The following is a 24,197-nucleotide window of genomic DNA, read 5'->3' on the forward strand; positions in this document are numbered from 1 at the left end:
TCTTGAACTTGATGGATTTGATCTTGACTTGTACTTGAATTCAAGGGCTTTTGAGCTTGATCTTGAATTTATGCTGGATTTGATTTTGATTTGAATTGATTCGTCACGAACACTTTGATGGCCGCCACGAACAAGTGAATTTGATCTTGAACGCCTTGATATTTGATTTGCCTTCATTCTTGATCTTCGGATATTTGAAACTTGTAGAGAAATGCTTGCAGCTTGTAGAAAACTTGTAGTGTTTGATCCACGAGCTCCCTCTGGCTTCTTGTTTGAATTTCTGGTCCCATTTCTGAATTATGAGACCCCTATTTATAGTTGTAGGATGGAAGAGTTGTGATAAGGACAAACCCTTTCCGACCAATCAGAATGAAGTGACATGACCATATTTGATTGGTCGGAATATGTCACTTGTACACATCTTCATTGGCCTTTGATTTGAATAGGCATCTTTGCATCACTCTGACACATGGCATGATCCTATTGGCTAATTCGCTTGACTTGGCATGCCACGTGGCACCAAAGTGGGCCTCTAGAATAAAATGATATCTTGGGCTTGGCAAAGTGGGCTTATCATTTGTAGCCCAATTAAATAGACTGGCCCAATAAAACTGGACAATTAATTAAATCCATATTTATCGGACTTAAACAATTAACCCAGTTATATTAGCCCATAATATTCATTTGGCCTAATATATCTTGAATTTAATATAATCCAAAGTTCTTGTGAATTTGAATTTAATAAAATTTCATCGTCCACAAATCGCTCCATTCTAATACTCTACAATGCTATGATCGTAGACATGGATTCTCAAACCCACGTTTACCAAAACGGCGCAATTGGCATCCAAAACGACTCAATCATACCCTGGAAATTCTCCCCAAATTTTCTCATGAAGTTATATTAATTAACCTCCATGGGCAAATTCTCTTTTTTCCATTATTGTAATATTTGTTAGTGTTATTATAATAATATATATGAATTGTATATGTAACTATATATTCCATCCGGATCAAAAAGAGTGTTCATTTTAGTCATTTGTACGCCCATTAAGAAAATACTAATTCCTAAGCAAAAATGAATAATTTGACTAAAATGCCCCTAATTAAATAAGTATTGGATTTGGTTATTTAACACTTGATATGGGCAAATATGGAAAAGGAAGGTTAATTCTTTCTTGATGGATAAGCGGTCACTCTTTTTGAATAAAAAAAATAAAGACTAAGTGCTAAAAATATTTTTCATAAAGAACATTTTTCTTCCTGCCAAACACACCCTTAAAGTAAAATTGTGGGTTAAAGAGGCAAAAGGAAGTCCGTATTGCTAACCAACAGCTCATTGACTTAGGCATTAACTTTTCAGCACTAGAATTTGATCAAAATAATGGAAGCAACAAAGCCAAATACTAACTCAATTCTAATACTCCACAATGCTATGATTATAACCATGGATTCTCAAACTCGTGTTTATCGAGACGGTGCAATTGTTATCCAAAACGACTCAATTATAGCCATCGGCAAATCAATCGAAATTCTCCCCAGATTTTCTGCTCTCTCACATCAAGTTCTTGACCTACGTGGACAAATTCTTCTCCCAGGTCCCTTTTTTTACTGAATTACTCTTTGATAATAGTTACTATGAACAATTAAATATAGACACTTCACATACTAGTACTAGAGTAAAACTTCTTTTTTCTTCTGTTACATTTTACTCCAAACGTGTCTTAAATATTTTGTAAATAGGAACCTGTGAGTTCCAATACTTTTTAGAGTCGATCCTCAAAAATGCACTATTTTGGACCATTTTTGGAGGATCCGATGCGCACCAGACAACATTGTCGGAGAGTCCGTGCAACATAGCTAGCAAGTACCTTGTGAATTAGTCTGCATAACAGCATGAGCTGATCAGATGTCCTTATTTTGCAAAGAGAGAGAGATAGATTTTGGGACAGAGTGAGTATATTTTGAAAATTTCCAATTATAGATAGTCAGAGTGGAACCCTGGTTAAAAAGTGCGCTGGCCACTGTCAGCCTGTGCGAATTTGGAATGTTTAATTTTGATATGAATGTTACACATAACTTAGCTCACTGTATTACAGTGCTTGGTACTTATGCAATATTTTGTTTAGGGTTCATAAACACACATGTTCACACGTCTCAGCAATTAGCGAGAGGAATAGCTGATGATGTGGATTTGTTAACATGGTTACATGATCGTATTTGGCCTTACGAGTCCAACATGACTGAAGAAGATTCCTACATTTCCACTTTACTCTGCGGAATCGAACTTATTCACTCGGGTGTAAGTACAATTGGAGTGATACTAGGTTGAACTATAAAATTGTTTGAGTTTAAGTTCTATGTACTGGCGTGTAAACAATATTTACAAAATTGAGTGACTTAGAAGGTAATTCCCTAAGCAAAAAATTAGCAAGTAACCTGCTATAGCAGTTTAATTATATTGAGAGTGTAAAGTTTACATTATCAGTGCATATAACTTAAATCCCATGTATTTATGTTTGTTTTCACAATTATATCTTTGTTTGTTGTTGGAATCAGGTTACATGCTTTGCTGAAGCTGGAGGTCAGCATGTGTCTGGAATGGCAAGTGCAGTTGAAGCATTAGGCTTGCGTGCGTGTTTGACCGAGTCAATTATGGATTGTGGTGAAGGTTTGCCAGCTTCATGGGCCGCTAAGACTACTGAAGATTGTATTAAGGTTGGCTAAGAATGTTACCTCACTTGTTTGGTCTTCAGTTGTTTGAATTTCACTTTTGAAATGTGTTTGATTAAGTTTTCAAGCATTTAATAGACATGTTTTGTTCCTTTCAGCATTCCTCGAATTGATTCCTTTTGTTATTCTTGTATTGAATTCATTTAGGGTGTGTTTAGTATGAAGGAAGATGTTCTCCAAGGAAAAAAATTTCCTGGAAAATACTTTACCAAAAAAAAAAAAAAAAAAAAAAAAAAAATTCCTGGAAAATAAATAGGTTTCTTATTTATTTTCTTGTGTTTGGTATGTAAGCAGAAATTATTAGCTTTTGTATATAATCTAGGCACATACTATGGGATGTGGGGATGGGGGCTATGGGGTGGGGTTGGGATATGTTGGAGGGTGAAGAGGAGACAGTCAATGTGGAATGCCACTTGTAGAACTTGTTATCCCAACTTCCACTAGGGAAGTCATTTCTTCATTTTTAAGGAACTTGTTTTCCTAGAGAAAATGTTATCCAAAAATTTTGACCAATCAATCATGAAAAATTGTAAAACATTTTTAGAAAATGTTTTCCACCATACCAAACACACCCTTAGCTTGAATTTTTTTTATTAGCTCCTTAACTGCCAGTTGAAGCTTAGACTCTCCATGGTAATGTTATTTTAGAGGTGCTAATTTGAAAAATTGTATGCTAGCCGTGTAACTGCAAGTTGTTGCTTAAAGTTATGAATGTAATGTTATTTCAAGGGTGCAGTCGCAGAAGGATCTGTTTATGAAACACCATAATACAGCAGATGGACGTATCAAAGTATGGCTTGGGATACGGCAAATTATGAATTCAACTGATCAGTTACTTATTGAGACGAGAGACACAGCAAAAGAACTAGAAACTGGGATTCACATGGTATCTCTCTCCATCTCTCTCTCTCTCAACTAAAATGCAGATAGCTTTTTATGTAAACAAGGTTCCTATCAAAATATCTATGAAACAAAGAGAAAATGAAGTCTTTAGTCGCCGTCAGACTTAACTATGTTTAAGCATTTTACGAATTTCATTACATCAGTTAATAGAAAATGAAATCTGTATAGTGGATGAATATGTTCAGCTTTTCTGATCCTGCATGTCCTCTGCTACTAGTGAGATTTAAGAGTTTACCCAAACAATAGATATAATAATAAAGATTTAATAATTTTAGCTTCAGAGTTTAGCTTGCCCCTACTGTGATGTCTGGTAATGGTTATTAATGATGATCTTCTTTTTTTTTCGTTTCCAACCTATTGGCATTCAGTGAATCTAAATTAATATGTTCTTCTATCAAAGAAGATGCATTCAGTCACAGTAAATTAATAGGCATTTGTCTAATGTCAACCTCAAATCGAGGCTCTGCCGTTCTGCTGCCCCTTAAAGGAGAAAAAGAAAAAGAATTTATGCAAGGGGAATAAGTGTTAAAAGGATTTATCAACATTACTGGTGTCTTAATGTCTCAACTATTCAGCATATTGCAGAGATACCCTATGAAAACCAACTGATTGTTGAAACTCGAGGAGTTGATCATGGAACTGTTACATATCTTGAGAAGATCAAGTTCCTGCAGAACAATTTGCTGGCAGCACATACTGTTTGGGTCAATGAGAAAGAGGTAATCCTCTTGTGTTCTTCTGAGATTTCGCTTTCTTAACTAGTTCGGCCAGCTAAATTTGTGCATCTTGCTCACGTTTGTGTATTGGTAGCATGGCTGGCTAAAACCAAGAGGAAAAAAAGGAACTAAAGAGAGAGAAAAGAAGCAATTTGAATGGATCTAAATATTGGAGAACCTTTTCCTGGCTACTTTATTTTTTATATTGTCCATCCTATGAGCTGATATACATGGCAGGTGGTTGGTTTGGCCCCATGAATCTACGATATGGGAGCAGCCAGAAGACCTCCCTCCCAAAACAAGACAAAACAAAGATTTAAATAAAGGCTAAATCTTGAAATTGCTATTCACATAAGTACTATGGCTGAATTTAGGTCCAATTATGCTGTTGATTTATTCGTAATAGAACTTTGAAATTCTCAACTAATTGCAGGGATATGTTGACTAAAATGAAAAGGGGCAATTTTAGCTAATTGTATTGGACCAAACCACTTAAAGACAACTTCAACTCCTAAATCTCTAAGAAGACCCAAAATATTGTAGTAGATCGTGTAAATGGTCAAACAAGTGCAAAATTATGTCTGTTTAAAGTTTGAATCTTTAAACTCAACTTATAGCCTATCTTTACATTGTTTGCAATATAATTTATAACTATGACCTCATTCTTGTGATGTTATATTAGAAGTACTTTTTAATGAATGGGAGAGGGTAATACTGTACTCCCTATCTCCTAATTTGTCTGGTATTGTTTGAGTAGACACAGAGTTAAGAGAACAAGGAAGGCTTTTGACAAATAAGAGAAATATGCATAAAGTACCAAAAATATCGTTGTGCCAAAGAATTTCTTTCTTCTCTACAAGAATTCATGTTAGAGATAAAATGAAAATCTTAAAATCAACTGTTTCCATGTACAGAAATATGTCAATCTTTTAGGACAGACCAAAAGAAGGAGTCCAAAACAAATTGGGACAGATGGAGTAATATCTTGTTTAGTTTTTTGATTTAAAATAAGCCATCTTTTCAAGTCTCTGTAAGTAACTGCTGTTCTGTCAGGTTGATTGTCTCTCAGAGGCTGGAGTCAAAGTGTCACATTGTCCTGCTGCTGCAATGAGAATGCTTGGATTTGCCCCCATTAGGGAAATGCTCAATGCTGGTGTTTGCGTATCCTTGGGAACAGATGGTGCACCATCAAACAATAGAATGAGCATTGGTATTGATGTGTTGCGATTCTTGATATTTTGCATTGTTCAACTTCCATGTTATAGTTGTCTAAGCTCCCTATGTTATTAGCATATTTCTATGTTTGCTTTTCATTTTCTTTCTATTATTGTTTAGAAATGTTAATAATTTATGATTCTTCTTGGTGTATGTCACATCTTTCCAAGAATGAGTTTCGCAGCATCCTTGTATTATCCATTTATCTTGCTTCTCATTAGCAAAATTAATATGCTCGCTGGTATCTATCTCTTCAGCTACTACATTTCTTGTGATGCTCTGTTGTTATTCTGGTGCAGTTGATGAGATGTACCTGGCCTCTTTGATCAACAAAGGCCGTGAAGTATTTTCCACAGGAACCACTGATCCTACAGCTTTGCCTGCTGAAACAATCCTCAGAATGGCCACAATAAATGGTGCCAAGTCTGTACTTTGGGACAAGGAAATAGGTTCACTTGAGGTTGGGAAGAAGGTTAGACACCTTGATTCCTATGTATTATTTTTCTGCTATAGTTTCTTCTTCTCCGGATTCTGGGAGCGTGATTAGATTTTCATGCTGTCCGATCTCATCATACAGGTTTACTTATTGTGAGCTACTTTGCAGGCTGATATCGTTGTGGTCAATCCTTATTCTTGGTCCATGATGCCAATTCATGACTGGTATGAATCATTTTAATGGAGAATAAGCACACTGTGGATTAACATTATTATTGTTGAGAATATAATTAAGTAAATAAAAGTGTGCTCTCTAACAGCTTAAGCTTTTAAATGAGATAGTCACACACTTTAACATGTATTAGAGCAGGTAGAGGTTTTGGGATCGAATCTCATGCCACCCATTATCAAAACGAATTTTCACGTGCTTGGCCCATGAAAAAAGAATCAGGCCCACACATGAGGGGGCATATTGAGAATATAATTAAGTAAATATAAGTGTTCTCTCTCTAACAGCTTAAGCTTTTAGATGAGATGGCCACACACTTCAACTATTATCATGTAATTCATCAATTAGTGTTGCATCTTCACATTGCTTGACACTGTTTCTTAGTTGCCACTCATACTAATTTTTGAGGGTCTTTAGCACAAATGTACCTTAAGTACAGGCTTCTTTCTCAAGTGAAGTTGTGCCACCAACCTAGCATAGCCAGTGCATACACTTTCATCTTTTTATGTATTTTTCACCTTAGACTACTAGGCACAGACTTCTTGCTGCTAATGTTGAAAAAGATTGCTCAAAAATGTCAGAAGTGCACCAGTGAGAAGTCTCCAGTGTGTAATATGTAGTTGTATATAGTAATTTGATTTTCTTTAGGATGTCACGTCATTGGCTGACATTTCAAAACATATCCTTTTGTATTTACAATCAGATAGAATCATACTGCCATTGAATGAACTCGAGGTTTCTTGAACTACTTCCTTTGAATCCAGGGTTCATTATTTTAGTAGGTTTTTGTCTTCCACTTTCTTTTTCATTGTCTATCTTACTTGTTGGGGAAATTGGGGGAGGGGTTACATAGCTTCCTTCGGTATGTGCAATTGAGGTTTTTTAAACTGTTACAGAAATGAAAGTTTGGCCATATTAGAAATGATACTTCTTCACTTTCATTTGATAGTTCAGAACTTCTCCTGTGTAACAATAATATCTTTTCTTCAATTTCTTATTGAGGGTTCACAACTTTCCTCGTGTCACAATAACATTTTAGCTCTTTTTTCTTAGTTTTGATTTATAGTTTAGTTGTAGTTCTGCTAGCAATAACTGGAATATGGTTGAACTACGATAGATTGGGCTTCCTTGTTTCATAACTTACCTTGTATAAATAAAATTGAGGTCTCTTGAACTATTACCTTTGGAAAAGGGTTCACCCTTTCGTTGATTTTCGTTTTTTAGCTTTCTTTGAGGGATAACTTCCCTTGTGTACTCTATTTCAATATCATCTTTTGAGGGCTGATCTTAACGTCCTTTGTGTAACAATAACATCAGTATTTCAATTTTCCCATTCTTTTTTTCTAGTTTATGTAGCTCAGGTAGCAAAACCTTGGAATATGGTTGAACTACATAGATTGACTATATTGTCTCCATAATGCTAAACCAAGCTCTCAGCAACCTGTGGATAATATTATATATGTTTGTTCTCTCTTCTTGGTTTCATTTGATATAGTGTAGTTTCAGTTATTCCTGTTTAGTGATCACCAGAATGTTACACCAGTTTCTTTCAATGACTTGCAGCATTTCCAGCCTCGTTTATTGCATGAGAACTGAGAATATCGTTTCTGTTATGTGCAACGGCTGTTGGATTATGAAAGATAAGAAAATCACAACCGTAGACGAGGTATTGCATGACAGCCTCTTGTGGATACTTAGTCTTACTCTTTCATTTACTTTTTTAGGTTAAATTTCATTCTCTGAATGAGTTTCACATAGGTTTTTTTTTTATGCACAGGAAAATGTTCTATCAATGGCCAAACATGCCTCTGCTGAACTTATAAAGAGAGCAGGCATCCATATTCCAAACAGAATGAATTTTCTGTGATCTTGTGACCTCACTGTGTAAAACTGTTTTAACGTTAAAAGACAAATAAGAATTGCTTTGTAATTGTGTTTTCAGCCTTCTGGCTGATTCAAACCTCCATTAAGTGCATATAAACAAGGCTTGACGTCTGAGCGAATCTAAATTTACCAGTTTCAAAAAAAAAAACGTCTGAGTGAATCATTTAAACAACTGAAATGTTAGCTATCTAATAGATCATTGATTATTTTAATTAAATTTGTCATCACGTCTCACTTGAAAAAATCATACTACTTGACAATATGGGGTGATGAACAAGAGATCTCGGATAGAACTCACAATAGCATGAAATAAAATTTGTAAAATGAAATATGGAACGTGAAGCATAAGCTGTCGCTTGGAATAAATCTCTATTATATACTATTTCTTATTACAAGTTGTAAACTACAAATGGAAAAAGAACTAAATTGTGACATTTTGATAAATGGTGAACATTTTATCCTTCTCCAAGAAAAAAAAGAAAAGAAAAAAAGATTCAAATATGCCCCTAAATTTTGCATAATAATCTAAATTTGTCATCCATTGATAGTTGAAGCAGATTCACCCTTATTGTTATAAAAATGTGTTAGATTTGTTCATGTTGAAAAAGGATAGAATTTTTTCCAATATGTGAGCCTCTTTAACACGGAAAAAGATTAGATTTACCTTTAAACTATGTGAATTGGTAAAATTTTGTGAAATAGTTTAAATTTGACCACCATGTTTCCCAGCTATCATTCCTAGACTCTCTAAATCGATCATCACAATAATAATTAATTCATTTCACTCTCAAGAACACAAGGCTACCATTATCCCATCACTACTTTTCACCCCTAAAGACTCAAAAAAGAGGACAAACGCTCATTTTTATCACTTCTGCAGTCATCACTTTATCAGAATAACATCACCCTAACACCACCTTCAAATTATTGCTGCAAATTTTAGGAGTTGAATATTGTGTATATGGGCTTACTTTCGTAGTAGGAGGTCGATGTGGAGCTCTAACATCACCATTGGTGATCTTAAAGGACGAACGATGGTGTTATGTTGATAGAGTTTAGACACCTGCTGGAATTCAACTCGGTAGTGCAATTGAATATGGTTAATTTCACCTTTCGTGATACTAACAGTTAGAGGCTTTGAGTGTTAAAGAAGACGGTGGTCCCACTGCCGAAAGAATAACCTTGTTCGTCAAAATTCAAATGCAAATTTGCACTATTTCACGTAGTTCAAGAGCAAAATTTGACCTTTTTCCTTTGTAACAAGCCAATTTTGATCATTTTCTCACGAACAAATTTTTTTATTTTTTTATTAAGTGGATGGAGAAAACCGCCACATAATTGACCCAAACTAATTGATTGATATGGTTATTTAATTAATCCATCCCTCCAAGTCCGAATCATATTACTTTGGAACTTCTGATATGTCATATATTTTATTATTGGTGTTTCGAGTGTGCAAGCAGATCTGTAGCGCGTTTTATGACTGAAATACATATTTGGTTTGTGTCCGAGAGGTTCCGGATGAATTTCGGGTGTTTGATCAGAATATGGGAGACAACAAATTTTTTATCGGAATATCGCGTAGAAGGAGTCGAGACCGCGATGAGAGAGGACAGGATGAGTCGCGATCGTGGTGGGTAGGTCACGACCATGAAGAAGGGAAGATGGGTCGGGTCTAGGTTGTGCTTTGCGATCGCGATGGTGTGCCTTGCGATTGCGAAGTGTAATTTATGCCTCGACAGAAATAATTTCCAACTTCAACTTTGTTGTTCATATTTTGGGAGCTCGAATTTGGGTGATTTCGAGGGCGTTCTTCATGATTTGGCTCGGGGGTAAGTTTTCAACCTTATTCTAAGTATTTCCCTGTGATCCCAACCTTTATTTAGCAATTTCATCCATGATTTGATCTTAGAAATTGAGGTTTTCCATGGAAAAAGGTTTTCAAGTAATTTATCAAATTGAAGGCCGATTTGTGAACGGAATTCAATGATTTTCGAGATTCTTACTATCTAGACTATGGGTAAGTCAATTTTCTGATGAAATTACAGTTTTGCCCTTGGGGGCTCGGGGTTACCTTTTTGGGTTCCGAATTAAAGTATAGCAATATGGGTATTGTTGGACTCGTTTAACATCATAGAACACTAGACTGAGCTCGTTTGATGAATTTGGACGCAGTAGAGCTTCCGAAAAGCTTAATCCCTTAGATCGAGATTGGGATTGTTCGGAGACATTGAGGAAAGGCAAGTACATTCGTGAGCTTTGGAACTTCAAATCTAAGGTAAGTTGAGACTTACTAGACTCTTTATGAAGTGTTTGTGTTGGCTAATATAATTAAGGGGCGTAATGGGGAATAAGGGTCCAGTACTCATGAGGTGACGAGCATTTGTGTGGGTACTAGTGACATGTTATGGGTAATAAATGAAAAATGGAATAACCTTGTGAAGTAAATAATGTCAAGCTTATGGACATTGGTTAGTAGTGATAAATCTACTTGTTTGGCATGGTTGCTTATGATATGGGCTTATGATAGCCATATTCTCTAATAATTATTGTGATATTCAGTGCATTCATCACTCTACATCTCGTCTAAATCATGAAAAAGAAACTATATTTGGCATGTAATTGATATTAAGCAATTGCATGTTGTACGCATATCTATTTCATACATTGTCATGATATTATTGGCATGTTATTGATGAATCCTACAGATGGTCCATATAGACCCGATTGGATATGGTACATGGTTGGAGTGATGATGATATGATAGCCTATTGGCTTACACCCGATGTGATATGGAGGATCTGGGATTCTGGGCTGCACGAGCATGTGCATACTGGTGCATATTGGCCATTGAATTGCATTTCATTTGCATTCCATACCATACACACTTGATTGTGTTGTCCTTGTGTGACTCTTATATGAATAATTGTAAAGGACCAAGCGTTATGACTTGATTGAAATGTGGACTTGCTTATCTAAAATGCTTAAGTGATTATAAATTGTACTACTTGTTACTAACAAAGTGTGGAGGTGAGTATCAGAAGAATCAACCGTCGTCATCGTTTCAATTTAGGATCGATCAACGATGCTACTGAGTACACATGGTTCCCCATAATCACTCTACACTTCTTTGAACATTTTTGTGTGCCTGATTCGAGTTCGAGCAGTGGATGAGTTCCCGCCGACAATTGAGGCATTTCTTGGAGTTTAGGTGAGTTGATGGCTATTCTGCAGCACTGGACTCCATTTGTATCTTATCTTTCTGTCTTTACCTTTGGGGTACAGTATTTGTAGTATTTCAGACTTGTATTACGGATTTAGTAGCTCTTGCTTCCATATTTTGGGAGATGTATGGCTTAGACTTATTTATATTATTAGATATTAGACTTATTATTATTGACTTACAGGTTAATTCCTTTAAATTCCGCTTTTAACTTATGGTGTAATACTTTAGCTTTTACTTGGTTCGCCTAAGGGTTTAGGTAGGTGCTTTTACGGCACATTGAGATTTTGGGTCGTGACACGTTTGTTCCATTTCTATTAATTTACTCATAACATGGCACCGATACCCGCACAAGTGCTCGTCACCTCACGAGTATGGTACCTCAATTCCCTATTACTCAAATTAACTACATTAGCTAATACAACACTTCATAAAGAATCTATTATGTCTCAACTTGCCTTAGATTTGAAGTCTAAAAGCTCACGAACGGACGTGCCCTTTCTCAACATCTCAAACGATCTCAAACTCGATACGAGCGAGAATTAAGCCTTCCGGGAGCTCTACCTCGTCCAAATTTGCAAAATGAGTTCAATCCAGTCAAAATAGTACTCTACGAGTTCAGATGAGTCCAACGATACACATATTGCTATACTTTAATCGAAGCAAAAAAACCCATAAAGTCAAACCCAATTGCCGAAGGTCAACTGTAATTTCATTACAAAATCGAGTTATCCATAGCTCATAGGTTCTAAATCCATAAAATCAACTAATTTCATCAATGAATTACCCCTCAAATCAAAGATTTATCATTTCCCAAATTTAGGGCTAAAAAACTCCAATTTCTACAAAACAAACACGAATAAAAATGATAATCAACGGAAATAATTATGGGGAAACACCAAAATAAAGGTAGATACTTACCCTTTTTCGAAGATGAGAAGAACTCCACAAAATCATATCAAACCGAGTTCTAGAACTCAAAATACAAAAGAATCCCGATTTGCATTTTTAAACATTGTCCAAGCAAAATTCCTTCATCACAATTGCGACACGCCACGGTGCGGTCACGAAGCAAGCTTTTTTGTCTGAAAATTTCGTTCATCATCATCACGAAGCACAAAATGTACACCAGAAAACCAACAACAGCCAAATTACTTTCGAACTTCGATTTAACCACCGGAACCTCCGGGACACAAATCAAATATACATTTCAGTCGTATAACATGCTACAAACCTGCTCGCGCACTGAAATCACCGAAAATAGATTGTCTTGACCCGGTGTAGATCATGGTCAACTCTAATTCCTAACTTACTAGTTTCTCAACCAATGAACCAAATCACACCCGACCCCTTCTGGGCCCGAACCAATGACTCAACTAAGTCATAAATCACATTCTGGACCTAATGGAATCAACGAAATTTTCATACAGACCCATTTACTCCCGATGTTGACTTTGGTGAAACTTCCTCATTCTTTTAACTTAGGAACTATTAATTATTGCTAAAATTGATATGAAACTCACCCGATTGCCTTAGGAACTGCGTCATCCATCCTGGCGAGACATAAATATCAAGATTAAACTACAGAAGGATATTTTGGGGGGAAAAGTTTGAAAGCTCAAAATGACCTAGAGGGTCGTTACAGTAATAGCCCTTCACCTTTGAAAGGGAACCCTCTTGATCTTAAGTCAACACCCAAAAATAATTTGGATAATTGTATGTATATTTAAAACGTCAAAAATAGCCCTCACTTAATATGGATTATAACTTGTACTTTTCTCAATAACTAGTCTTTAGACACGTGCGTTGTACGTGTATCTCATTCTAAACAGTATAGATGTTTTAAGATGATATAAATAATTTTAAATTATTCATTTGATGAGTTACACAAAACTTGATGAAGATGTGTTCTTTGCTGATTCTAATCTCTGCTTTGAAAGTTATTCTTGATTTTGACGATTTTAAGGTCGTCTTCTTCTTCTTCTTCTTTGTCTTATCTTGTCTATTGTATTTGGGATGAAAAAAGCAGCACTCCACCATCTCAATCGGTATAAAGCAGATAAATAGCCTATATCCACAACTAAAAGTTATTATAATAAATTCCAACGCATAGAAAACCCTAACTTAAATAGGGATGTTGTAGTGTGCATTTTCCAACACTCGTAATGGTATTTACATAAATTATGTTACGGTTAAGAGTTGGAATAATTAATACACAGTTAATTAACTAGTGTCCAAAACTATTTTATTCAACAGTCTCAATTTAATTAATTGTCTTATGGTTTCATAGACTCGTTTAATGTGCCGATCTTTGATTACATAGGAGCTAAATTTTGCCTCATATATTTTTTTTTCCATTTATTCCTATGAGGGCCTCAGTGTGTTTTGCCTTATATATAAGTAGCATATTACAAGAAAATATCAAAAGTAATGATTAAACAGATAAAGAAAATATTCACATTCTATATTTTCACTGGTTAGAAATTAACTTGTCTTTATGTGTTATATCTAGGGACGGGCATAGTTTAGGCCAATCCGAGATCCAAATCGGAATCCAACCTTTTTATTATTTGTTTTTGATTTTTGGATTATGGACTGGACTTCGGATTTTATTTTTAGAATTTATAGATTTCTGTTTAGATATCGGATTTAGTACTACAGATTTACGAATATCTGAAATGTTTATACGTTATATTTATCCCTACTCATATCATATGTGTCTGATACGCCCAAATTACACCTTTAATATTAGCAGTAAGCGGTCGTTGTCAAATATAGAATCCAACAAGGTTGGATTGAATCCCATTGAGAATACAATGAAAAAATATACTTGCTAAGTGTAACGCTCGACTATTAGTGTATATTTCAAGGGAGAGGGGAATATAATAGTGATTGGTTTGAAGTTTGATCATTAATGTCTAATAGTTGTTGTTATAAAATGTAAACTATTGGTAAGGGACCAAGGTTAAGTTCCAATGGAAAGTAATGCGCTTGGGTATCAAATCAACTTATTAATATGCGTAGATATAATAGACCATGGATTACTAAATTCTTACTAAAAGTTTTCCAACCAAATTAGTAAATTTCATCACTAAGCTTTTCCAAGCCTTAGAATTTTGCACATGAGAACACCCACTTAGTCTCAAATAGATTTCCTAGTCCTAGCTCAAGCTATTAGATAGGTGTAAAACCCCAAATTATTGCTATTAGCTCTTTTCCTAACTTACACTCTCTTTTCCAAGAAAAGTGTAAGTAAATAGGCACAAATAATGTTTGCAACCATTAAAAGACATTAAAGCTTGAAGAGTTAATTGAAAACATCTTTAACACGTAAAATAGAGTGTCAATATGAAACTCAATCACATAACTAACACATTTGGTCCCACAACCTTAGCTAAATGATTTAACTACTCTCTTCATTAAATGCAAAACAAAGATAAAGAAAGCATTCATAATGCTTACAATGGTTTAATGTAGAAGATGACAAAAAGGAGTGTGAGAATCTTCACTACCCAAAAAAGTTTGCCTTTAATGCTAATGGAAGACAAAAAGTGAAAGTGGAGAGAATATTCAATGTGGCTCACAAAAACCTAGGACTAGTATTTATAGAAGGAGGACAAAAAGTGCAAAAGTGGCTTTTAATGATATCCTGCGGACTAAGTATGGGGTCGCAACTGGAGTATGCGACCGCATACTCTCTACATTCTCTCCGCAACTTCGATCTTCTTGACAGTTAATATGTGGCCACAAAACGAGTTTGCGGTGCCGCATAGTCTTCGCAAACTTGCGCATTTATCTCCACTCACTGGTTATTCTGAGGATGAGTATGCGACCGTATACCAGAGTTTGCGGTGCCGCATCGAACTCTTATTCGCCTCCTTTTCCCTATTTTTATGCCATTTTGTCCTTTTTGTGTCCTGGACTCAAAAATCCTGAAAACACACAATAACCTAGTAGAAATACAGAAAAATACTTGTAAAGACTCTTAAAAGGCATAAGTAGTGGATGTATAAAGCTTAAAATCCATGACTTATCAACACCCCCAACTTAACCTTTTGTTTGTCCTCAAGCAAACAACACAAAGCTAAGACTCCACTAGACTCTACTAACAAACATGGGACTCAAATGACTGTTGGTTGGTACCAATAATTAGACTACACACATGATAATTCAAACCCTTCAATCAGCTTTCAATGTTTTCAAAATTGTGCTCAAGATGACATTATGACACTCACTAGCATCACATCGTGTCTAGAGATTACTCTCTCACGTGCACATTTTATTAACTAATTTGAGCGATTTTATCACCAATCTAATGTTACAACACATATGCCCTCACAAGAAAAGATGTCCCTCACACACAAATTTCCATTAATAAATAAGGACAAATAAAAGAATGCTCGCACTCCAAAAGAATCTCAAGTGCTACAAGTGTCAAACCATAAGCTTGCCCTTACTTTCTCTCTATTCCAACTCAAAAATGCTTGTTAGGAGATCACAAAGGACTTTTTGGGTTGTAGCGTAGGTTTCGGGTCGGGTAGGATACACATTTGGGAAAGTGCCTATACTTTCCTTGAATTCTACACTTACTTTTGTTAAGGCATTTTCTTTGATTCACCATAATCTAACTTCGCCTTCACTCTCTTCTTGCTAGTTTCCCTTTTTATTGCCTTCTTTCTCTTCGGACCTTTTATATATATATATATATATATATATATATATGGCACTAAAACTATAGTTGGTTTGTGCAAGGGCTACATATCAAGCTCATTCCACCACCGATCATTTCGAACTTATATCAACCTTACTCATATAGCCTCTCACCTCCAACTTAGGCTAAGAGCCTATGTTGGGATTTAAAGTTTCAAGGAAGGATGGGTTCAAAAGAGGTAAACGTAAGAAGGGTAATGGCTTGTAAACAAAAAAAATGGTTTAAAGGCTCAAAAGGGGTGACTAGTGATACATTTATGTTTTTAGTGGTCCGACAAGGTTAAAGAGGTTAGAATTAGGATGTTCAAAGACTGCTTAAGGTCACTTCTCCAACAAGCACAATCAAGACTAGCTTAGAAAGGCAACCGGGCAAGTTCTAGTTGACATAAGCAATCACAAGAGTTATTATACGAAACGTCACCACTCATAGCACATGCCTTGTTCAAGATGGATCAATCACTTCTAAGACAAGCACAATTCATGCATTCAACGAAGAGTATTCAACTAGTCACAAAGTGAGGCATATGTTGTCACAATTCATCCTTTCATAAGAAAATAAAGTAAGGATACACAATAATCAAGGGTAATCTAAATGTATTGGTACCAAACAAGTCATGCTGACATCCCGACCCTACGAGGCTTAGTTCCCTTAAGAAAGCGCCCAAATATCTATCATTGGGACAAGCCGACTCAAAACTACCTACAAAGATGGGTTCAAAAGACCATTAGCATCCTTGGAGAAAGAATCACGGCTAAGAAAAGCCAAGGATATAGCTAATACTACACAACAAACGAAACATGGGCACTAACAACACTTGACTATAAAAAAAACTGAAATTAAAAAAAAGTACAAAAACAAAACATCTATAGTATCATATGTACATCATCATCCCAAAACTATCCATCCATAAAAGACTAGGACTGCCCACCCCCCACTAAAAACATTCCGTTGTCCCCAATGCATCAAATATAATCAAAAGAGGTGAGAACTCCCTGCGACGTATCAAGCGTCGACTCAAGCCGCAGAAGGAGCTATAACAGGCTCAGTGGAAGGAACGTCAATCCCAACAGTGGTGGTGACGGGGGAAGAGTTTGGAATCACGAGCTGTGAAGAAGTCGCTCCATCCGCTGGTGGGGCTGTGGCATCAGTGCCCTTTCCCTGCTGGGACATAAGGTCCATATGGACTGCTCTCTAGCGACCTGCAAATCGTGCTCAAGCTCCTCGTCAGTGCGAGCCACATGATGCCCATGCTGATAAGCAGCTGCTAATGTAGTCTGGAGCACATCCTCAGAGGCATCAGAAAGTTCCTCATACTCGTCATCTCCAATACCCTATGGGTCGGCTGTAGCCGTAGTGTGGTCAGGCGAACCCTCGGTGACCTCTGCCTCTGTCTGGCCTCTCCTGGCCTCCTCAGCACCCATCGCACCCTCGGTACCCATGGCCTCAAATAATGGTGTCCGGGATGCAAAAAAGTATGTCCTCAGCAGAGCGAGATTACTCCTCATACCGCACATATGCTCAATCTCGCCCGCCTCAACTTTTTCCATCCTCTTCTCTAGGCTCACAGCTTGATCTTCCAACTGCTTTTGGTACTTCGCTACTACTTGCCGGATCATCTCCGGGATATTCTGAATGAACCTAGTAACCTTGGAGTCCACCGAGCGCACTGTGCAAGCCATGGTCCAGAAATCAGCCACTGAAGACAGACACGTGCCCTAAGGTGGTAGGGCACCTGTGGTAGGTGGAGGGGCAGCAATTGTAGGTGGTAGGGTGAGGACCCGCAGCAGTGCTCGTGGACGCAGCCTCAGAAGCTGTGCCAGATGGTGTAGGAATAGCAGAAGCGGCAGGCCTCACAAGGTCCTCTAACTCGACAGTCAGATCAACTACCTAGGCTCTCGCTCTCTTTCTCAGTCTCTCCGAGTTCTCATCATCCTCAGTCCTTAAAATATCTACGAACCAGGTAGTCTGGCACTCTCTGTCAACCCGTTTGAACACGGGTACCTCAAACCAACGACACAAAGCAGTAATCAAGAAAGAGAATGGGATGGACCTCGAAGTCTGCCATGCTCTGTCCATAGTGTGATAGTACATGATCCGACCCATATTGATGTGCACCCCTGTTATAATACACGCTAGCAACACAACCTTGTTAATACCCACCAAAGTCTCATTCTGTGAGGGCCAGAATCTGCTGCTAATGAAAGATAACCAAAAAATTTCCTTAATGTTGAGGCTAACCTTCATAATCCCAACCTTCGGGTGTATCCATGGAGTAGTAGTACCCGGAGCCACAAGAACCTCAGCCAACCAAGCTTGCTGACCCTCAATAATATCTTTTCGTATCTTATCCTCGTACTCCCGGTGAGGTGGGCCATTATTCCTGAAATAATCTTGATTGATCCCCTCGTGGAATATGGGCACCACCACCCCCCAAACCGTACGCCCAGTCATTATCACCTTCTTCTTTCCTATCGCTGCCCCAAGACTTGCTTTAACTCACAGTCAATTTGTGGCACGAAGGTCCCGGGTGATTCTGTGAAAGTCATCCAGTTCCTTGTTCGGAGTTGTCCCATGATCCGGGGGAAATTCTCAGGCAGCCCCTTTAAACTTATTTGCTTTTCCAGGTTGAAGGAGCGTTTGTTTTCATAACGTTCCTTTACCCTGGGTCTTTGAATCGGAGGCCATTTTCATATTTAATTCTTGCCCCCAGTTGGCGAGCCAATCTTTCGTTGAGTTCAGATGATGTGCCCGAGGCTGGGATGACAGGTTGAGGTTTCGAAGGAGTGGATGAGGGACCCTTAGCTGAGGTTGATCTGTCCTGTCTTGGCACCTCGGAGGGCCGCCTCCTTTTTCTACCGGACTTGCTGCTGATGTCTGCTTGGTTTTTCTAAGCAATGGACTTGCCACGAGTCATATTGTACAAGCAACACCCATTAGGCAAAAGAAAACGAAAATATTTTTGTGTTTTTGAGTGAAGGAAAGCAATTACCTAATTTTTTTTTTTTTGAGTTTTTGGTGTAAACAGAAAGCGTTAAACTATCAATGATGCAAGGAAATTGAAAAAAATGGGGGTGAATTTGGGAAGTTTGCAGTCGCAAAGAGAGTATGTGGCGCCGCATATTCAAGTATGCGGACCCGCAAACTAGCATAAAATGTGGACCTCACTTCCCATTTCTGGCTTTGAGTATATGGAGCAAGATGCGACCGCATCAGGAAAATGCGGTGACGCATCTCGATCGCATACTCGGAGATTGTACTCTCACCACTGTCAACCAAAATCACCATATGCGACTCCGCAAACTCAGTATGCGGTCGCATCTCCATTGTCTTCCTTAATTTTTCACCCCAACTCCCATTTTTCACATTTTAAGTGCAAAAACACCCAACTCTTCCCTCTAAAGCATGATTAAACTACCCCACATGTCGAACAAAACCCACAATTTCAAGGATGAAGCATGAAAGATCAACAGTCCCATATACACACAATTTCATATAAACCTAGGGTTTATTTGAAGCAATCAACACACCAACTAAGCCCTAAGGATATGCTATACGCTCTTGTCATGATTATTCAAACCCATTTTCACATTAAAATCGAAGAGACGTAGTTATACCTTAGAGATTAGGAGATTAAGGTGTGTGCACAAAAGATGGTCTTGAAATCCAATCAAAGCAAAACTACCAAGACTTGGGAGGGGAGTTGCGATTTAAGAGGTCGGTTGAGCGTGACGCTTGAAACCGACGATTAGTGATAAAAGGGGAAGTGCAACGTTTGAAACTGAATAGGGGGAAAGTGAGAATGAGAAGTTCCAAAGCCCTTTTTATACTCACGCAACTTGCGGTCAGTATGCGGTCGTATTCATAGTTTGCCGCCCCGCAAACTCTCCACAACTTGTTTTATCTGACGTGTCAATCATTTGGCAATGCGATCCTACATGCGACCGCATGTGAGATATGCGGAGCCGCATTAGGCCCGCATACTCTACGTTTTTGCATTGCTCACTGCCAATCCTGGTCTGAAGTTTGCAGCCGCAAACTCAGGATGCGATCCCACATATGGGCTGCAACTCCAGCCAACTTTAAATTCTCATTTAAACTCCATGTCCTTGCAATATTGCATCCTACACACTTCAACAAACATTAAGAAAATGAAAAATGCAAAATTAAAAACTTGGGTTGCCTCCCAAGAAGCGCTTGATTTAACGTCGCGGCACGACGGTATTACCCTTTTCATGGCTCATTGAGGAAGATGACCTCAATAATCTTTGCTTCATTGGGGGAGCCCAAGTAATGCTTCACCCTTTGCCCATTCACCTTGATTCGATTACCACTTGGGCACATAAGCTCAATTGCTCCATGTGGTAACTATTGGGTGACTTCAAAAGGGCCGGACCATTTTGATTTCAATTTTTCGAGAAACAAGCGGAGTCTTAAATTGAAACACAAAACACGATCCCCCTGAGTGAACTCTATCTTCAAGATCTTCTTGTCATGGTGGTGTTTCATTCGGGCCTTATAGAGTGAAGAGCTAACATAAGCTCTAAATTGGAATTCATCCAGCTAGTTAAGTTGTTCCAACCTCAAGTTTGAGGCATCACCCCATTCTAGATTCAACTTTTCAAGGCCCACAATGCCTTATGTTCAAGTTCCACCAGAAGATGCCAAGCTTTACCAAACACCAATTAGTAAGGAGACATACCTATTGGGGAATTTTTGGGAACTATAAAAGCAACACTTAAGAGATTTTATTATCCATCTTTGGCCATTTTTACAGACTTGGAAGCTAGGGTTCATCAACCACACCATTGGAGGATAAGATTGAAGCACTTTAATGATAAATTTCTTAATCCTTTCTTCAATTCTTTGCTTTGTATTGTATATCTAAGTGTGTAGAATTTTATTCCATCACTTTAATCTTGTTTATGAAAATATTCATTTGCAAAGTTGGATGAAATCTCTTATTATGCTTATGTATTGAATGATGTTTATTTCTATTGAAGTGGGTCTTTGTTGTTTTAATTAATCTTGTTCTTTAATGTTTCTTGAGGGATTAGCTAACCCTAAGACCCGCCCATTTACTTCGATTTGAGCTCGAGAGAGGAAGATTGAGGTTGGGAAGGATTAATTAATAATAATTTGGGTCATTAAATCCCATCTAATAACTTGAGCTAGAGATAGGAAAGTTACTTGAGATTATATTGGTTGTACTTAATATCACACTCTAAGGCTTGAGAAAGCTTAGAGTGAAATTCATTGATTTCATCGAGAGACTTTTGATGAGATTTTAGAAATCATTATCTAATTAGTATAAACTCACTCTTAGTTGTAAAGTCGTGAAATACATTGGATCGTTACTTGAGCGTAATTTCCTTTGTATCCATACTTGTGGCCATTGATCATTTTACCCGCTTTCTAGTTAGTTTTATCTTTGTTAGTTGTTAAACCAAAAATTAAATATTGAAAAAGTGTTTGGCTTAGCTTAGTTGGTAATAATTCCTTACTTGCTTAAATTACTTTTATATTGTTACATGTGGATTCGATCCTGACTCATAGTTGGGTAAATTATATTGCGACGACCATGTACACTTTCTCTTGAGGAGTGGATTTGGACGTTATCAGTCCGATAAGCCCATAAAGCATCATCCAATTTCTTTAACCAATCGGTCCGATTAGCATTCACTGTTTTGGAGAGTATGCTCTTGATCTCCCTATTCGACACTTCAACTTGTCCACTTGTTTGGGGATGGTAAGGGGTGGCAACTCTATGCTTAACTCCATATTTCTCAAGAAAAGTCTTGAATAACCCATTGCAAAATAAAAGCCCCCATCACTAATGATTGCCGTTGGATTCCCAAACCTTGAGAAAATATACTTCTTCAAGAATGCGGTGACACTCCTTCCTTCATTAATAGGAAGCGCGACAGCTTGCACCCATTTGGACACATAGTCCACCGCCACAAGAATGTACTTGTTATTGTAGGAACTCACAAATGGACCCATAAAATCAATTCCCCAAACATCGAACAATTCAACTTCCAGAATCGGCGTCATTGGTAGATCATGCCTTCTTCAGATGCCCCCATGCCTTTGACATTGATTACAAGCTTTCACAAAGTCATGGGCATCTTGATAGATTGTTGGCCAATAAAAGACACTTTGAAGAACCTTAGCCGTCGTCCTTGAGCTACTATGGTGTCCACCAGCCGGTGATGAGTGACAAGCCTCAATGATGGGCATCATTTCTACTTCGTGTATGCACCTCCTTATGATTTTGTCAGCACAAACCCGGAATAGATATGGCTCATCCCAATAGAATTTTCGGACATCACTCAAGAACTTTTTCTTTTGGTGGAAATTCAAATCTTTCGGCATGATGTCACTAGCATGATAATTTGCAAAGTCGGCATACCATGAAATCATATCATATGACCCCGCCATCACTTGCTCATCCGGGAACGATTCATTGATTTCAAGGCCATCCAATGGCCTTCCATCTTTTTCAAGACGAGACAATGGTCCGCCACTTGATTTTCACACCCCTTTCTATCCTTGACTTCAAAATCAAATTCTTGCAAGAGAAGGACCCATCGTATCAACCTCGACTTTGCATCTTTTTCTGTCATGAGGTATTGTAGATCCGCATGATCGGTGTGCACAGCCACATGGGTTCCCAACAAGTAAGCGCAAAATTTCTCAAAAGCAAAGACAATGGCAAGCAACTCTTGCTCGGTGACCGTATAGTTCAATTGGGCACCATTGAGAGTCTTGCTTGCATAGTAAATTGGATGAAAGATATTTTCACTTTTTTGGCCAAGCACGGCCCCCATTGCAAACCCACTTGCATCACACATGAGCTCAAAGGGCTTAGACCAATCCGGGGCGATAATGATGGGAGCCGATGTGAGTCTTTCTTTCAAACAATTAAAAGACTTTAGGCAAGCATCATCAAATACGAATTTCGATTCTTTCTCTAATAGCTCACAAAGAGGATTGGCCACTTTTGAGAAATCCTTGATGAACCTTCGATAAAACCCAGCATGCCCAAGGAAGCTTCGAACATCTTTGACGGAGATAGGGGGAGGAAGCTTAACAATAACTTCAATTTTGACTTGATCAACCTTAAGCCCCTTCTCCAAAATTTTGTGGCCCAAAACTATGCCTTCTCTTACCATGAAGTGACATTTTTCCCAATTGAGCACCAAATTGGTTTCTTCACATCTTTTTAATACTTGGGCTAGATTCCCCAAGCAATCATCAAAGGAGTCCCCAACTACGGAAAAGTCATCCATGAAGATTTCAATGGACTCCTCAACCATGTCGGAGAAGATGGACATCATGCAACGTTGGAAAGTTGCAGGAGCATTGCACAACCTAAAGGGCATTCTCTTGAAAGCAAAAGTCCCGTAGGGACAAGTGAATGTGGTTTTCTCTTGATCTTCCGGGGCAATAGTGATTTGATTGTACCCCGAGAAGCCATCCAAGAAGCAATAGAAATCTCTTCCTGCAAGCCTATCAAGCATTTGATCCATGAAGGCATTGGGAAATGATCCCTCTTTGTCCACTGATTCAACTTTCTATAGTTCATGCACACTCTCCAACCGGTAACCATATGAGTTGAAATCAATTCATTTTCTCATTGGGCACAACGGTGATCCCACCCTTTTTGGGTACACATTAAACCGGACTAACCCATAGGCTATCTATTATTGGGTACACAACATCGGCATCTAACCACTTGATGATTTTCACTTTAACCACTTCTTGCATAGGAGGATTCAACCTCCTTTGGTGCTCAACACTCGGTTCACAATCTTCATCAAGTTGGATTTTATGGGTGCAAATTCCGGGAGGAATCCCTTGAATATCCATAATACACCACCCAATTGCCTTTTTGTACTTTCTCAAGATCACCATTAGTCACTCTCTTTGCTCATCCGTCAACCGGGCGGAAATTATCACGGGCAAAGTGTTGTTTGGTCCAAGAAATTCATACCTCAAGTGTGAAGGGAGAGGTTTGAGTTCCAAGGTTGGAGGATCAATTATAGAGGTCTTTGCCAGAGGCTTCTCATGTTTTTCTAGATCAAGATGAAGCCTTTTGGGATTGTATTTGTATGTACCCAACCCCACTAATGCATTAACCGTTCTCGA

General features: G+C 37.9%; 1 protein-coding gene and 1 long non-coding RNA gene across 2 annotated transcripts; both read left to right on the plus strand.

Moving 5' to 3' along the window:
- Nucleotides 1-1,345: 1,345 nt before the first annotated feature.
- On the plus strand, nucleotides 1,346-8,226 carry LOC132032615 (uncharacterized). The gene is made up of 10 exons (XM_059422264.1): nucleotides 1,346-1,598; nucleotides 2,130-2,302; nucleotides 2,560-2,718; nucleotides 3,470-3,619; nucleotides 4,212-4,355; nucleotides 5,406-5,562; nucleotides 5,867-6,039; nucleotides 6,172-6,227; nucleotides 7,795-7,897; nucleotides 8,009-8,226. Exons 1-10 carry the CDS (start codon nucleotides 1,385-1,387, stop codon nucleotides 8,096-8,098), a joined length of 1,419 nt encoding a protein of 472 aa, XP_059278247.1. The 5' UTR covers nucleotides 1,346-1,384; the 3' UTR covers nucleotides 8,099-8,226.
- A 1,528-nt stretch (nucleotides 8,227-9,754) lies between these two features.
- On the plus strand, nucleotides 9,755-11,517 carry LOC132032616 (uncharacterized). Its single transcript, XR_009408551.1, has 2 exons — nucleotides 9,755-9,947; nucleotides 10,053-11,517. It is a non-coding gene; the product is annotated as an uncharacterized LOC132032616 (long non-coding RNA).
- The last annotated feature ends 12,680 nt before the right edge of the window (nucleotides 11,518-24,197 follow it).

The sequence above is a fragment of the Lycium ferocissimum genome, chromosome 10 (assembly GCF_029784015.1).
Source record: "Lycium ferocissimum isolate CSIRO_LF1 chromosome 10, AGI_CSIRO_Lferr_CH_V1, whole genome shotgun sequence".
In the NCBI taxonomy this organism is placed as follows: Eukaryota; Viridiplantae; Streptophyta; class Magnoliopsida; order Solanales; family Solanaceae; genus Lycium; species Lycium ferocissimum.